Source organism: Mus musculus, chromosome 11 (genome assembly GCF_000001635.26).
Source record: "Mus musculus strain C57BL/6J chromosome 11, GRCm38.p6 C57BL/6J".
Classification (NCBI taxonomy): Eukaryota; Metazoa; Chordata; class Mammalia; order Rodentia; family Muridae; genus Mus; species Mus musculus.
In genome coordinates, this window is record NC_000077.6 from 116,204,322 (window position 1) to 116,220,334 (window position 16,013).

Sequence of the window (16,013 nt, forward strand, 5' to 3'; positions counted from 1 at the left end):
TCTGGAGTTCAAATCCCAGCAACCACATGGTGACTCACAACCACCTGTAATGAGATCTGACTCTCTCTTCTGGAGTGTCTGAAGACAGCTACAGTGTACTTACATATAATAAATAATAAATTAAAAAAAGAAGGACCTAGGATATGTTTGGTAGAAAAGAGGTATAGTGAGGTGGAAGGGGTACCTCTGCAGGCCCATGCTGAGGTATTCCTAACCCCTGAGGGACCAGCATGTGATGGTATAGTATAGAATAGTTTATTTAGGGCATGGGAAGGGGAGTTGAGGAGGAAGTAGAGACAGAGAGAGAGGAGTGGGGAAGAGAGTGTAGAGGAGTCTAGGCCGGCCATGAACACAGTGGCGAGAGAGGGAGAAGGACAAGAAGAGAAAGGGCAGAGAGTAAGAAATTGAGGAGGGGCCAGACAGCAGGTAACTGTGGGGCGGAGCCTAGGAGAAATGCTAACAGCCAGCTAGTCTTCCAAATGTGGGAAATCTCTCAAGACTTGTGGTTGGCTTGATTTATCAGGAATCTTCAAAGTCCCTTGCCAACGATTTGGATCCTGGTGCTGACAATGTTGCCTAAGCCTGGGGTCTATTACTTTCCCTGGGAGGTCAGTGACGGCCATGTCCCCGAAGGAAGCACACTGCGAACATTTGGCAGGTAAGGCTCATCTCTTCATGTGGTAGGAGACAGATAGCTAAATACCTCCCCTCCTAAAACACTCTGCTAATACGGTTTTAATAGGATTTTGCCTAATTATAAACACACACACACAATTGTGTTAGTTGTATGTTGTTATGTCACAAGTTACCTGAGAGTAAAGTGACACAAGCACGGGACACGCTGTCCCCGTTTGGAAGGCGGTGCAGGAGCATCTGGGGTTTAAGGCCTGCTTGGGTAGCTTGGCAATGTCGTTTCTCAAAAGAGAAAAGAATAAGCTGGGTATGGTGGCTCCTGCCTTTATTTCCAGCCCTTGGGAAGCAGAGGCAGGTGAGTTCAGGGCCAGCTTGGTCTACATATTGAGTTACAGGCCAGCCAGGGAAACATACTGAGACCTTGTCTCTAAAAAAATTTACCAAGTTCAAAGCAAGAGTAAGCATTTGAAAGCTATCCTATCCGTATGGTAGTGAGAACCATACGCTGTGTTCGGATCTGTTGCTTATATTTTATTTCTTCGACCAGATTGAGGCCAAGCATGGGCTTCCGTGTATTTGCTGCCTCTTCAAACCTTTGGAGCTTGGTGGTGGGCTTGTCTGTGAGTAGAAATGTTCACACTTCCTGTGCCCTCCAGGTTGTATCTCTATGACATGGCACGCTCCCTCATGACCCTGGCAGCTCCGCAGAAACCTGATCAGTGTCAACTGCTTGTCTGCACCAACTTGGTGGAGCCTTTTGAGGCACATGTGAACTTCCTGTACATGGTTCTTGGGGACCTGGAGCGAATGGAGGGTAAGGTGTGCTACCTACAACCTGCTTCACCCTGGCTCCTGTAAATTGAGAATGCACTGGACCTGGGGCGCATGCCTTTAGTCTCAGCACTTGGGAGGCAGAGGCAGGCGGATCTCTGTGAGTTCAAGGCCAGGCTGGGCTACATAGTGAGTTCAGGACACCCAGGGCTACACCAAGGCTATACAGAGAAACCCTGTCTCAAAAAACAAAAACAAAAACCAAAAGAGAGAGAGAGAGAGAGAGAGAGAGAGAGAGAGAGAGAGAGAGACTCTGTCTAAAACAAAAACAAAACAAACAAACAAAAGATGCAGAGAAATGGGCTGGGCTGTAGCTCAGTGGTTAAGTGCTTGCCACAGAAATGTGAGTTTCCCAGAAGTTCAGTTTCCCAGAACAAAACTCAATAAATTTCTGATTCCAGTGTTCCCACAAAGAGATGGGAAGCAGAGACAAGAGGCCAAACTGATGTACACAGGGGTGAGCAAAAGGCCTTACCTCAAACAAGGTGAAAGGCAAGGCCCGACTCCCAAGGTTAGCCTCTGATGTCCACACGAGTGCCATGACATGCACAAGCCAACACATGAAGACTAATTAGGGTAGGAATGGGCTGGGCCTGTCCTGTGACCTGCTGGGATTATCCTTGCCTACAGATCAGCCCAAGAGGTCAAGGACTCTTGGGAAACAGGTGTGATTGGACTGGAATGAACCAGCCATATGAAGAGATGTCACCATGGAGACGTGACAGAAGAGAAGAGCCAGGTTCTGAGGCTCTGTATGTGAGGTAGTTGGCTTAGATCTTTCCTAAGATGCCCACAGGCCCTAATTTCCATCTTATGACTACTTCATGGAAACCAAGGCTCAAGAGAAGACGGGGCTGTAGTGACGGGGCTGTAGTGACGGGGCTGTAGTGATGGGGCTGTAGTGATGGGCCAGCAAGTCCCCATGAGAGAGAGAACATACAAGGGAGGAGTTAAAGTAGTCTGGAGCAGCAGTCTATCTGGCAGAAAGCATCGAGGGCCAGGCTGAAGTGTGGGTAAGTGGTAGATGCCCAGCATGCACTAGTCCTGGGTTCTAGTCCCTGCTTTAAAAAAAAAAAAAAACAAAAAAAAAAAAACAAGAGTCATTGATCAGGCTGTGCTCCCAGGTGCTGGAGAGGGGGCGGTGACTTCTCTCCCCCTGGGGGATTTATCAGTGTCGTAGTTGGCCATCTGTTAGCATTTGCTTCCCCAACTCTTCTATCAAAGGAGCCAGTGTTCCTCGTAGAGAATTTACAGAGTAAAAAGAAGCAGGAAAGGGGGCTGAGGCTGTAGGGGAGGCGTGAAGTGCTTGCCTGGCATGGGGAAGGCCATGGTTCATCAGCAACAGTGCAGAGATGGAGGGAACCGGGAGGGAAAGAAACAGAGGAGGTCACCTTTAACCCTACCTAGAGCAATTATGTTACTAACTTCCGGGCCAGTACTTTCCAACTTTGTTTAATTAGAGACAATGTCTCATCATATTGTTCTGTCAGGTTCTCCCTGAGCTCAGCTGATCCTCTCACCTTAGCCTTCTCGGTAATTGGCACTGCAGGTACATGATGCTGAACCTGGCTCCCGTAGTCAGTAGTCCGTCCATCTCTCTCAGCAAGCAGCAAGGAGTTTTATTTAAAAGTTAAATTTCCTGACCTAAACAGTACAAGGGGCTGGAGAGATGTCTCATCAGTTCAGAGTACTTGTTGCTCTTGCAGAGGAAGGACCCCAGTTCAATTCCCAGCACCCACAGGAAGCCTTATAACCATGCATAAGCCCAGGCTCTGGAGATCTGCCACCGTCATCAGCCTCCACGGGGACTGCATACATGCACATCCACACAGGCAAAACACCTACATGCATAAAATAACAAAATAAACAGCGGTTAAGAGCACTGACTGCTCTTCCAGAGGTCCTGAGTTCAATTCCCAGCACCCACATGGTGGCTCACAACCATCTGTAATGGGAGCCAATGCCCTCTTCTGGTGTGTCTGAAGACAGCAACTATGTACTCAAATAAATAAAATAAATAAATCTTTAAAAAAAAAAACTTCAGAAAATGATCAAAAAGAGAGACAGTGCAGGATCCGCTGCCAGGGAGCGGTAAGTCACTTAAGCCGGAGTGTTGTGGTGTCCCCAGGATTTTTTTCTATACCATTTTCCTTTACATGGTTAATAGCATACTGTACTTCCTGTCTATGTTTAGTTGGTTTTTTTTTAAGTTTTTTTTTAAAAAAAAAACATATAAAACGTGTTCTTATTTAGTGTGTGTGTTGTTTTTGAGACGGTTTCATATATCCTGGGCTCCCCTCTAAATAGTAGTATAGCCAAGGCTGGCCTTATACTTGTGGTTGGAGCTGGAGAAAGCTCAGCAGTTAAGAGCATTTGCTGTTCTTGTAGATGACCATGCCTGTTATGATACATATTTGTAGCACCCACATGGCAGCTCATAACTGCCCATAGCTCCAGGTTCACAGGATGTGACATGCTAGTCTGATCTCCACACAGACAAACACACAGATAGTCATACACATAGGTAAATACATCTTTAAAATTTTAAAAGCTAAAACTGTGGTCCCTTGGCCGCCTCCTCTGCCTCTCTGCCTCTCTCTCTCTGCCTCTCTGCCTCTCTGCCTCTCTCTCTGCCTCTCTGCCTCTCTGTCTCTGCCTCTGCCTCCCTCATAAATGTGCCACTAGACTGGCTATGGCATAAAACTCTCCCTCCCTTCCCCTTGCTTGGAGACAGAGTCTCTCAATATATAGCCCAGGCTGGCCTTGAATTTGTGATCCACCTGCCTCTAACTCCTGAGTACTAGGATTTTACATATGTGTAACCACAACCATCTAATTTTTAGACTTCTCTTAGCATTTTTAAAACTGATGTTAGCAGCCAGGCAGTGATGGCACACGCCTTTAATCCCAGGACTTCAATTAATGTAATTAATTAATTAATTAAATAGTGCTGATTTTAATTATAATGGACTTAATAAAAGTTCCTCTGACCCAGATTTAAGATTTGAAGGTCAGAGTTCCTTCCCTCATAACTGATTTGAGAGAGAAATGAGAGGAGGCACTAAGGGCCTTTTATCTTTAAAAAAAAAAAAAAAAAAAAAAAAAAAAAAAACCTGGGCTGGAGAGGTGGCTCAAGGGTTAAGAGCACTGACTACTCTTCCAGAGGTCCCGAGTTCAATTCCCAGCAGCAACCATGTGGTAGCTCACAACCATCTGTAATGGGATCGGATGCCCTCTTCTGATGTGTGTCAGAAGATAGCTACAGTGTAGTCATATGCATAAAATAAATAAATAAATCTTAAAAAACACAAACACCCTCCTCATTCACTGTGTGGGCGCGCACGCTCACGTCGGCCTCGTTGAGCATCGTGTGCTGGCCTGGTGCTCTCTAAGGCCGTGCTCCACCTTCTGCTTGCTGTGCTCCACCTTCTGCTTGCCGTGCTCCATCTTGTGCTTGCCTTCTTTTCTCATAACGTTTTTATGCATTTCCTGAGGATTTTAATGTGCCACTGTGATGTGGAGTAAGGAATTGATGAGCGAGCCGTGGGTGGAACCCTGAGCTGGCTGAGTGTGGCCATGCCTGTCCTGACCTTTCCCCTGAGCAGGAGGTACACAGCTTTCATCCTTCCTGGGCCAGGCCTTAAGTCCTGGCGGATACAAAGGTCCATCAAACATGTGCAGTGCACTGTGTCCAGGTGGAAAGTTCTGAGGACAAAGGAGAGGTCGGGCAGAGGAACCTTTCTCCCATGTTTTACATCTAGAGCCAGCCAGGAGACTGGTGTGGAACAGCACCAGCTCTGTGATCATCTCCCGGAATCTGACACCGCTTGGTACCGTCCAAGGCCCTGATGGGTCCCTGTCTGAGGTGTTTCTAAACATCTTCCCCTGTGTGTAATTAGTAATAATCACACCTTGTATAAGCATACTGGCTGTAACAACTGCCACCTCACAAACCTCTTTTCTCACCTTTTAAAAACTATTGTAAAAACTTTTTTTTTTTTTGTTTTTTTAAGACAGGGTTTCTCTGTGTAGCCCTGGCTGTCCTGGAACTCACTTTGTAGACCAGGCTGGCCTCAAACTCAGAAATCCACCTGCCTCTGCCTCCCGAGTGCTGGGACTAAAGGTGTGCGCTACCATGCCTGGCTTGTAAAAACTTTTAATTGTCACATGGTGATTGTATAGCCATACTATGGACACAGGGTGACATTTCAATACATGTCCATGGTAGGTAATGAATGATTACATCAGAACAATTGGTATATCAATCTCTGTAGACATTTATCTTCTGCGCGCGCGCATGTCTGTGTGTGTGTGTGTGTGTGTGTGTGTGTGTGAGAGAGAGAGAGAGAGAGAGAGAGAGAGAGAGAGATAGAGAGAGCTCAGAATAATCAAAATATCCTCTCTGCTAGATGCTTTGAAATAATTCAAGTGGTTGGCAACAAGTAGGCCTGGGGTTACACAGTGACTGTAATCTTAGCTGCCCAGGAAGTTCCAGGCCTACCAGGGATACAGAGTGAGTTCAAGGGCAGCTTGGGTATCTTGGCAAGGCCATACCTCAGAAAGTGAAAAGAAGAAGGGAGCTGGGGGAAGGAAGCCAAGCTCAGTGGTGGCAACACAAAGGTAAAGGAATTTTTCTAGGAGAGATAGGTATGAGGCAGGAGAGTTACATGTTTGGTAATGCCTGCATAACTGTCACTGAGCGTGAGGCCAGGCTAGCCAGGACACAGAAGAGTTTCTAGACAGACAAGGAAAGCTGTTCAGTGAGAGGAGACTCTGAAGTCCCTGTGTTACAGTGAGAATATGTTTTGTGGTCTGAGGCTTCTCTGTACTCATCAGAGATGCGACCGGGGAGGGCAGAGGCTGGAGATGCATCAGGCAGGCAGGTTGGAAGGCAAAGGCTGAGTCCTGCAATACCAGGAAAATGGCTGGGAGGTACTTAGGGCCGGCTGAAGAGACAGAGAAGGTGAGAGAGTCCAGGAGACCCAAGGGGTGAAGAAGGCTGCAGTAGTAGGAGTGAAAGGTCAGGAAGATACTGAGAACAAACAGGGTGTAAGATTCTAGAACAAACCAGTCCAAGGTGCGAGGTGGGTGTGGGAGGGAGAACTGGAGCAGAGGTAAACTGCTGTAAACAGTTATCAGTGGGAAGGAGCCGGGCGTGTAACAGGAAACCCGAGCAGCAGGTGAACTCTGGACTCACCTCCTGCACAGTAGGACCTGTTGATATGGATAAAGCCAGGTTTCAGCCAAGTCCCAGAGAAAAGGTGAGACTCTTATAAGGACACTGGAAGAGGGAAACACAGTACAACAGAGGAAGGACACAGGACCCAGGAGTGTGGGCAGGGATGAGGACTTGGTGGGTTTGGGGTGACCATACAAGGACTACCTTTGATGTTGTCGAGTGACTGCCATTAAGGCGTGCAGGCCAGCACTAGTGGTCTCCACACGGCAGGGCAGTGGTACCTGACAGTTGCATGTGTGCTTAGGCTTGAACCTGGACCTCCTGCATGCTAGGCACGTGGTTGTGTGTGACTGTTCTTAGATGGTCTCTCATGTACAGCAGACTCCCCGCAAACCGGCTATGCATTGGAGGAGAACCTTGACCTCCTGATCTCCCGAGTGCTGGGGTTACAGGCATGTGCTAGCGTGTCCGATTCATGTGGTGCTCGTGGGAGCTCGGATGCTAAGCGGCTGAGGGGGTGCTAGCCAAGTGCTCTGCCGGCTGAGCTGCATACCCGGCCTTTTCCCTTCTCTTGAAGATTTATTTTACTTTTAAATGTGTGTGTATGTGTGTGTTCCCGTCTGTCTGTGTGTAGGTATGTACACATATATGCAGGTACCCATAGAAACCTGTGGCTTTGGATCCCCCCAGAACTGGATCAAAGAGTTGTAAGCAATTGGACTCAGTTGGGAACTGAGCTCAGGTCCTCTGCATGCTCTTAACCACCAACCCATCTCCCAGACCCTGTGTGTATGTGCATATGTATGTGTATGTGCATATGTATATGCATGTTTTTGGTTTGTGCTGAAGGTCAAACCCAGGTCCTTGCACACGCTAGCAGTGCTCTGTTTTTTGAAATGGGATTTTTGTTCAGCCACACCCTGCCAAGGGCTAGGACTCTAGGCAAGCCCTTTCCTGCCTGCTTTACCTCACACCTTCTACCCACAGGCTGCCATCCTCAGATGCCACACATGCACTCCCATCTCTCCTCCTTCCATCCAGAATGGGCTGAAGCACCTGGACTGCAGCCATGGCCTGACCGAGCCACTGAGAAGCCGTCCATTCTGGGGACCGCTTACTCTGTAGACAATAAACGATAAAGCCAACTGAGACTGATGAACGTAATGAACAGGAGCAAAGGCTCAACAGCTGCAACCACTCGCTGCTCTTCCACAGGATCCAAGCCTGCTTCCCAGCACCCACACAGGCAGTCACAGCCACCTGTAACTCCAGCTCCAGGGGAGCCAGTATTCTCTTCAGGCCTTCATAGGCACCTGCACTCATATGCGCACATTCATAGATACACACGTATATATCTAATTTACAAATTTAAATCTTCTAAAGTATAAGCAAACACCTTTTAAGAGTCTGTGAAATTTAAGCAGATTTCTTTTTTTTTTTTCTTTTTCTTTAATTTTCTTACTTTTTTTTGTTTGTTTGGTTTGGTTTTTCGAGACAGAGTTCCTCTGTGTAGCCCTGGCTGTCCTGGAACTCACTCTGTAGACCAGGCTGGCCTCGAACTCAGAAATCCGCCTGTTTCTGCCTCCCAAGTGCTGGGATTAAAGGCATGCGCCACCACCGCCCGACATTAAGCAGATTTCTAAGAAAATCTTCACCCCAGAAGTTTGAAAATATTTGACACAGGATCCTGCCTTAAGTTCTGTGTCTCCCACCTCTCATTGTGGAACCCCATACACCCCCATGGTGTCACAATCAAATCATAATCAAGGGCTCTCAACAAACTCCTCCCATGCCCTCCATTTTTGTTTCAGTTAATTTTGTTTTTAGACGGGGTGTCTCTATCTGTGTCACCCTGGCTGTCCTGGAACTTGCTATATAGAGCAGGCTGGCCTTGAACTCACAGGGGTCCTCCATCAGTCGCTCCTCAGTGTTGGGTTGAAAGGTGTGCACCATCACCGCCTGGCTTCTTTTTTTCCCATTGTTCTGGTGTGTCTACACTTGGTTTTCGTTGTTGTTACTGCTGCCGTTTGTTTGTTTTAAGTTACTTATTGTTTGCTTGTGTGTGTGTGTGTGTGTGTGTGTGTGTGTGTGTGTGTGTGTACAGGTTTCCACAGAGGCTAGACCTGCTGCGTGTGAGTCACCTGACAGGCTAGGAGTCAGACTCCTGACTGACCATCTCTCCAGCCCCCAAGCAGCTGCTGAGATGCTGTGAACATCTCATTCTGTTCTTGTTCTTGGAGCTCTTATAAACTCTGGAGAGGTGGCTCAGCGGTTAAGAACATTGACTGCTCTTCCAGAGGTCCTGAGTTCAATTCCCAGCAACCACACGGTGGCTCACAACCAACTGTAATGAGATCTGATGCCCTCTTCTGGTGTGTCTGAAGACAGCTACAGTGCACTTACATATATTTTAAAAAACAAAAACAAAAAACCCTTTAGAGCTAAGTGTGCCCCAGGCTTCTCAAGGCGGTATGAATATTTGATTAACGTGTATAGACACCGCCTGTCCAGAGGCCTCTCAGGTGATGATGGGCAACCAACACCCATCAGTAGATGCAGACAGGGTCGCACTCCGAGACCTCTGCAAGCTCAGCATCTCTGTGACTTGGCACCAAGGAACTGAGGCTCAAATAAGTCCTTTTTTTTTTCCATGGGTGATCTGTGTAGGGGGTTGAAACCTAGACAGCTTGATGATAAGTTCTGCCCCAGACTGGCTGCAGTGAGTGAATGGTCTAGAGCTGAAAGGCCAGGCTAGACCTAAGCCTGATGTCTCCAGTGCATCCAAAGCAGATGTGGTAATGTCCTGGAACACCGAGTTGTTCATGGAAGTTCCTGGGAACCAAGGAGAACTTGAGGAGGAAGTTTTTCTAATCACCACAGGGAACCAGGGATGTGACCTGCACCTGCAGTCCTAGTACTTGAGAGGGAAAGGCAGGGGCATCAAGTGTTCCGGACCATTCTAGGATACATAGGAATCCTAGGACAGCCTGGACTCTATAAACCCTGTCTAAACCTAAGTAGGGGCTAGAGAGACGGCTCCGTGATTAAGAGCACTCATTGCCTTTGCAGAAGACTTTGGCTCCGTTCCCAACATTCATCCGGTGGCTCGGGACCATCCATAAATCCAGTTCTAGAAGATATGACCCCCTCCTTTGTCATCCGGGGATACCAGGCACACATACCGGCCACACACGCCTCCATGCAGGCAAAAGTGTCCATACATAAAATAAATCTGAGCATGAATAAGTAGGTATTGGGACTGGAGAGATGGCTCGGTGGTTAAGAGCACTCGCTGCTCTTGAAAAGGACATGGGTTTGATTCCCAGCACCTACACAGGGGCTCACAACCACCCGCAACTCCACTTTCAGGGGATCCAGTGCCCCCTTTGCCCTGTCAGGGAGCTGCATGCACACTCTGCAGCTGTATGCATGTCACTGAAGAGCTGGGTGTGAGTGACTCGCCCCATTGAGGCCAAAGTGGCTGGAGCTCAGTCTCTTAGGTTTATCAGACATGGTTTCCCTTCACCCCAGTTTTTCAGGACCTGGTCCCAGAGTGCCAAAGAGGCCTTTCCCCTAGGGCAGACAGAGTATTTTCTGAGCCCTGGGCTTTTGGAAGGCAAAGGAATAATAGGTTGTGTGTGTGTGTGTGTGTGTGTGTGTGTGTGTGTGTGTGATGTGTGGAGGTCCACCTTCCTGCCCTCTGCAGAGCATGGCAGGCCCAGGCTCCGAGTCTCCTGGAGACAGATTGCCAGCTTTCTTAGTGCCTCAGGAGTGAACTAGTCTGAGAACACCCAGAGTCCCAGAGTCATCAGTGAAGGTCAACAGACCCTCCAGGAAGTCCCTGCTAATGCCTCGGCATCTGTCTGTCTTTCAGGTGGAGCTTTTGTGGTGAGGGCCCGACTGCTCACCTGTGTGGAGGGGATGGATTTGTCCCTGTTAGAGAAAGCCATCTTGGAGCAGAGGCGTCACCTGCAGAAGAGGCAGCAGCCAATAGGAGACGCCAGCACCTTGCAAACCCCTACACCTGCTCCTCAATCGATTCCCAGTGACAGCCTTAGTCTGGAACCAGAGAACAGGGGGCAGCAGGTGCCCCTTCCCCAAACTCTGGACTGAGCAGAAAGCCCACCCAATCTGGCCGTAGTGGCCCATGCTGCAATCCCAGTGCAGGCAGGGAGAGGCGGGAAGAGGTGGAGTTTAAAGCCAGTCTGAGCTACATAACACATATGCCCTCTCTCTCTCAAAGAAGAAGAAGAATGAAAATGAATATGATTCCCTACCCCAGGGCCCTGGCGCTGTGGCTTGTGAGGGATGTGAAGGGTTCCTGAATGCCTCATGAATAAAGAGTATAAGCGTATAGTGTGTGTGCTGATGCGGAGCCGGCTGCAGCCAAAAGGGGCCAGCAGGGGGAGCCACAAGCAGACAGCTTGTCTGACAGAGAAGCTGCAGCCTGCTGAAGGCTTCTGGTGAATCCTGGGCTAGGAGGCTGAGGGGAGACTGCTAGGGACGTAGGGGCAGAGTTGGGGGTGGGGCAGGACTCAAAGGGCTCACTATTACTGGAGTTCTGACCTCAGTGGAGGCTAAGAATCGCCAGACGGGTAAGGCTGAGGTCCAGGGTCCTGATGTGTGACCCAGGGTGGGATTGTGGTCTCAGAGGCTTTGGCCTACTCCTAACCTCTGCCTTATGCTGTCAGCTCCCCTGTACAGCTTTTATGGGTCGATTCTTGTGGCCCCCAAAGCGTGGCTTTACTTGGACCCAGGCATGGGCTAAAGTAGAAGTTTGGGCTCTCCTGCATTCCGTAGCCAGGCGCTGGAGAAGCCGCCAGGAGCTGGGTCAGGCGGACTGGGCAAGAAGCAGTCCTCAGCCTTGAGCCATCTTCCTGAGCAAGATGGGTGGCAGGCAGTGCATGGGGAGAGCCAGGCCTTGGCTGGGGCTGTGGTGGGTGTTATGTGGAGACTGGAGTCTGGGGGACAGGATTGATTCTTGCTGTGAAATGTAAATGTCCAGATGTGATCTGTTTCCCTGGGCAGCTCTACAGGCATGGATGTGTTCCAGAAGGTAGAGAAGATCGGAGAGGGGACCTATGGGGTGGTCTACAAGGCCAGGAACAAAGTGACTGGGCAGCTTGTGGCCCTCAAGAAGATCAGGCTGGATCTGTGAGTGTGGGGACTCTCCCCAACACACTGTCTCCCAAGGGAATGCCCAAACCTGATCTCTCTGGGGCATGCACCCAACTCCTAGGGTAGCCATGAAGGGGCAGCCCCTACCTCCCTGCCCTCTGACTAACCTCTGTGAAGCTTGGTGGGTGTAAAGCATGCGGCGGAGCACAGGTCCCGCTCGTGGATAGGCCTCCTGTACAGAAATGGAACACAGCAGTAAGGTGCACAGGCACACACCCCGGCCAGAAGTGACTCCCTGTGCCCACTGGTGCTGCATCCTTTCCTACAGGGAGGCCGAGGGAGTTCCCAGCACTGCCGTCAGGGAGATCTCGCTGCTGAAAGAACTGAAGCACCCCAATATTATCAAGTGAGCTGGGAAAGGAAGTGGGGGGGTGGGACCCCAAATGCCGCATCCTGAGACCGACCCCTCCCCGGCAGGCTGCTGGATGTGGTCCACAGAGAGAAGAAGCTGTATATGGTGTTCGAGTTCCTCACTCAGGACCTGAAGAGGCACATGGATTCCTCCCCCACCTCAGAGCTCCCTCTGCCCGTTGTCAAGGTGCCCAGGGGGAAAGTGACAGGGTAAAGCCACACCCAGACTCCTGCCAGCCACATCCTGCTCCATGGCTTTTCTTGGTCATTTCCACAGAGCTACCTTGCCCAGCTGCTGGAAGGGGTGAGTTTCTGCCACTCCCACCGGGTCATTCACCGAGACCTGAAGCCGCAGAACCTGCTCCTTGATGGGCTCGGGGCCATCAAACTGGCCGACTTTGGACTGGCTCGGGCCTTTGGGGTTCCCCTGCGCACCTACACCCACGAGGTAGTGGAGGGCAGGGGAGGAGAGGGACAGCCATATGACATCACTGGCGAACTCAGCCACCATGAAGGATGCTGGTTCTTGTCCCCACAGGTGGTGACCCTGTGGTACCGTGCCCCTGAGATCCTCTTGGGCAGCAAGTTTTATTCAACAGCTGTGGACATCTGAAGCATTGGCTGCATCTTTGCAGAGATGGTAGAGGGGACAAGCTGGGCTGGGGGTGTCTCAGTGGCAGAGTGGTCACCTAAGCTGGGGACAAGCTGGGCTGGGGGTGTCTCTCAGTGGCAGAGTGGTCACCTAAGCTGGTGACGGCCACGGCTTTCAAGACTGCAACAAAAAACAGAAACAGACTTTGAGCTGGTGACCAGGGAGATGGCTTAGTGGGTAAAAGTACTTGCTACCCAGCCTGACCACCTGAGTTTGATCCCTAGAACCATCGTGGCGGAAGGAGAGAAACAAAACTCTCACCTGACTGCTGCCACACATGCACAGTGACACGCGTGCGCGCAAACACACACACACACTAAATCAATAAATGTAAAATGAAAACATTTAAACCAACAAATTTGAGCTAGGCATCGTAGCACATGCCAGTCATCCTAGCACTTGGAAAGACAGGACAATATCGAGTTTAAGGCCAGCCTCAAACACAAGGGCTAAGAATGCAGCCCAAGGATAGAACACGTGTCTAGCATAAACAACAACAGAAACAGGAGTTATGGGGGGAGGGGGTGCACTGAGGCAGGAGGATCTCCTGTAGGTCAAGGCCAGCCTGGGCTACACAGAACTAGGCAGCCCACCAGGAACCTACTATGGCTAATACTTGTATTAGAGGTGGGTTGAGGAGTGTATGGGGCTGGCTGGGGAGGCAAGCCTTGTTCTAGAAAAGATGAGAATTTTAACATAGCCCTGGGAAAGACATCTTTATTGTTTATTGTGAGACAAGGCCTCACCGCGGAACTTTGGCTGGCCTAGAACTCACTGTGTAGACCAGGCTGGCTTTGAACTAACTCATAGAGATCCACTTTCCTGTCTCCAGAGTACTGGGATTAAAGGTGTGCACCAACACACCCATCTTGTGAATAATGCCCCTTCCTGTGTCTCCACCATCTATCACTAGCGTCATACAGAGCACACACTTCTCTCCTGCTCCAGGTGACTGGCAAAGCTCTGTTTCCGGGTGACTCAGAGATTGACCAGCTCTTTCGGATCTTTCGCACCCTGGGGACCCCCAGTGAAGCCACATGGCCCGGAGTCTCCCAGATGCCTGACTATCAGAGTAGCTTCCCCAAATGGAGCAGGAAGGGGCTGGAGGAAATCGTGCCTAGTCTGGGACCAGAAGGCAAGGACCTGCTCCTGGTAGGTACCAATAAACAAGGACAGCATCCTAGCAGCAGCAGAAGGTCCCCTGTTTCAAGCCACCCTCTTATGTAACTAGTCAAGTGAGACTGGACTCCTCTGACCTTTGTAAACACTTGGCTTGTCTCTATATATCCGGTCAGGAGCCGCTCTCCTGATAAATCCAATGTCCACTCTCCCTTTTGAAACTCCTCAAAAGTAGTTAGCTTTGGCTTTGTGCCTTGGCTGTTGTTTTGTGTCTGACTCTCTTGTGGGTTTCCTGCCCCATCTGGGTGGAGCAGTTCTCTGAGCAGAGGCCACACCTCCTCCTGCCTCAGTGTCCCCCATAGCACCTCTCTCACAGGTCAGTCTCCACATAGGACTGGCTGTGCAGGGCAGCTCTTCCCTACCTGTGGACCACTGGCTCCCTACTGATGATGCTTCAGCTGCCTCCTGGGCCTCAGAGCCAGCCCTGTTTGCTCACAAGCATGATGTCCCCATTTCTGGGTTTGCCCATGCTGGGCCAGGGAAGAAAGGGCAGGGCCGCCATCGAGGCCAAAGTGACCTCACCAGAAGGCTATGTGTGCTGCCTAGCAACCTAGCGCCAGCAGGATGGCAGGCACTTCCTGCTAAAGCCACTTTTCCTTCAAATGCTGTTTCCTGGCACCCTGCCTGGGTTATGTGTGTGACTACAGAGAGTGAGCTGCATAGGCCTGCTCTTAGGCTGTTAGCTCCTCCTCCACTTGTTCTGTCTATCCTGCCCCAGCACAAGTGCGCACTCTTTGGACATCTGTTCTCAAGCAGGAGCAGGTGGAACCATGAATCATAGGCCTGGACTCAAAAACTAACTGTTTAACCTCAGTTCTGGGAGCGTCCAGACCTGGCTTAAACGCTGGGGAACTCAGGCTAAGATGGTTCAGTTGGCAACGTGCTTGCCATATAAACATGAGAGCTTGGCTTCAGATCTGCAGAACCACACAAAGCCTGGGGGTAGGGTGGCTCAGTGGGTAAGGCTCTTGAGGCCCAGTCATGGTACCTAAAGCTGAACACAGAAGCAGGAGTCTGTAACTCCACTGCTCCAAGGGCAGGATGGGGGCCTGAGACAGGGGGATCCCTGGAGCTCACAGGTCAGCTAGCCTGGCCTATGCAGTGCTGGCAAACAAAGAGGCCCTATTTGGGGGCTGGAGAGATGGCTGCTCTTGCAGAGTTCAGTTCCCAGCACCCATACCAGGAGTCTCATAGTCAACTCTAATTCCAGTTTGGGGGGAGGGGGGGACCTGCTTTTCAGGCATGGCTCTCCCTCCCCCTGGGACCTGTTGAAGGGACTCCCTCTCTACCCTGATTTCACCCAACAGTCTCTTGTCCTTCCTCCCCCAGCGACTCCTGCAGTATGACCCCAGCCAGCGGATCTCAGCCAAGACTGCCCTGGCCCATCCCTACTTCTCTCCTGGACACTCCCTAGCACCCCAACAATGTACAGCAGGGCGTTCCTCCCGCTGAGAACACGTATGTGGGGCCCACCACCTCACACCCTCGCCAGCTGCCTCCCTCCCTTTCTGCCTTTCTGGGGAAGAACAGACCCTGAGGGGCTTGGGTTCATGTCGTCTACAGGTTGGCAAGTTCCTGTATTGTTTGTTGGATTTAATGGAGCACTTTCGAAAGGCATGCAGGTGCTCCCTGCCCAATTGGGGGCAGGGCACAGAACTCCTCTGAATGACCAGACAGTAGGTGTCAGGTTAGATAAGAGACCCTAGCCCTTCGCCTTCACTGCACAGCTGCAGAGCATGGCCCCTGAGAGAGGGTGCCCTCTGCTGGTCTTTTGGTTTAGGCTGTTGGGAGAGTTGAATTCCAGTTCAGAGGACCTAGTTAAACAGGAGGAGGGGCAGGGCAGTTCTCTGATCCTAAGAGTGGTTACAACACCTGAGGGTGTTCTAAGTAGTCGCGTCATCAAAAATAGGCAGTTGATGTCCTTCTGTGTGACACATGGAAAATAAATGTAACTTCTTCCTGAGCTTTTGGTGTCAATCTTCGTATGGGGGACATGGTCTGACAACAAAG

General features: G+C 50.3%; 1 protein-coding gene and 1 pseudogene across 2 annotated transcripts in view; both read left to right on the plus strand.

Moving 5' to 3' along the window:
• The window catches only part of Ten1 (TEN1 telomerase capping complex subunit), a 16,464-nt gene extending 5,467 nt beyond the window's left edge, over positions 1–10,997 (plus strand). Inside the window, exons 2-4 of the mRNA NM_027107.1 lie at positions 524–658; positions 1,290–1,447; positions 10,518–10,997. Coding sequence (NP_081383.1) covers positions 570–658; positions 1,290–1,447; positions 10,518–10,756 — 486 coding nt within the window. The 5' untranslated portion in view covers positions 524–569 and the 3' untranslated portion in view covers positions 10,757–10,997. The remainder of the gene's footprint in view (positions 1–523; positions 659–1,289; positions 1,448–10,517) is intronic.
• Positions 10,998–11,680: 683 nt separating this feature from the next.
• Positions 11,681–15,966, plus strand: Cdk3 (cyclin-dependent kinase 3; annotated as a pseudogene). The gene is made up of 7 exons (NR_004853.1): positions 11,681–11,797; positions 12,090–12,167; positions 12,239–12,359; positions 12,450–12,620; positions 12,711–12,812; positions 13,773–13,976; positions 15,333–15,966. The product of NR_004853.1 is annotated as a cyclin-dependent kinase 3 (transcript).
• Positions 15,967–16,013: the final 47 nt, after the last annotated feature.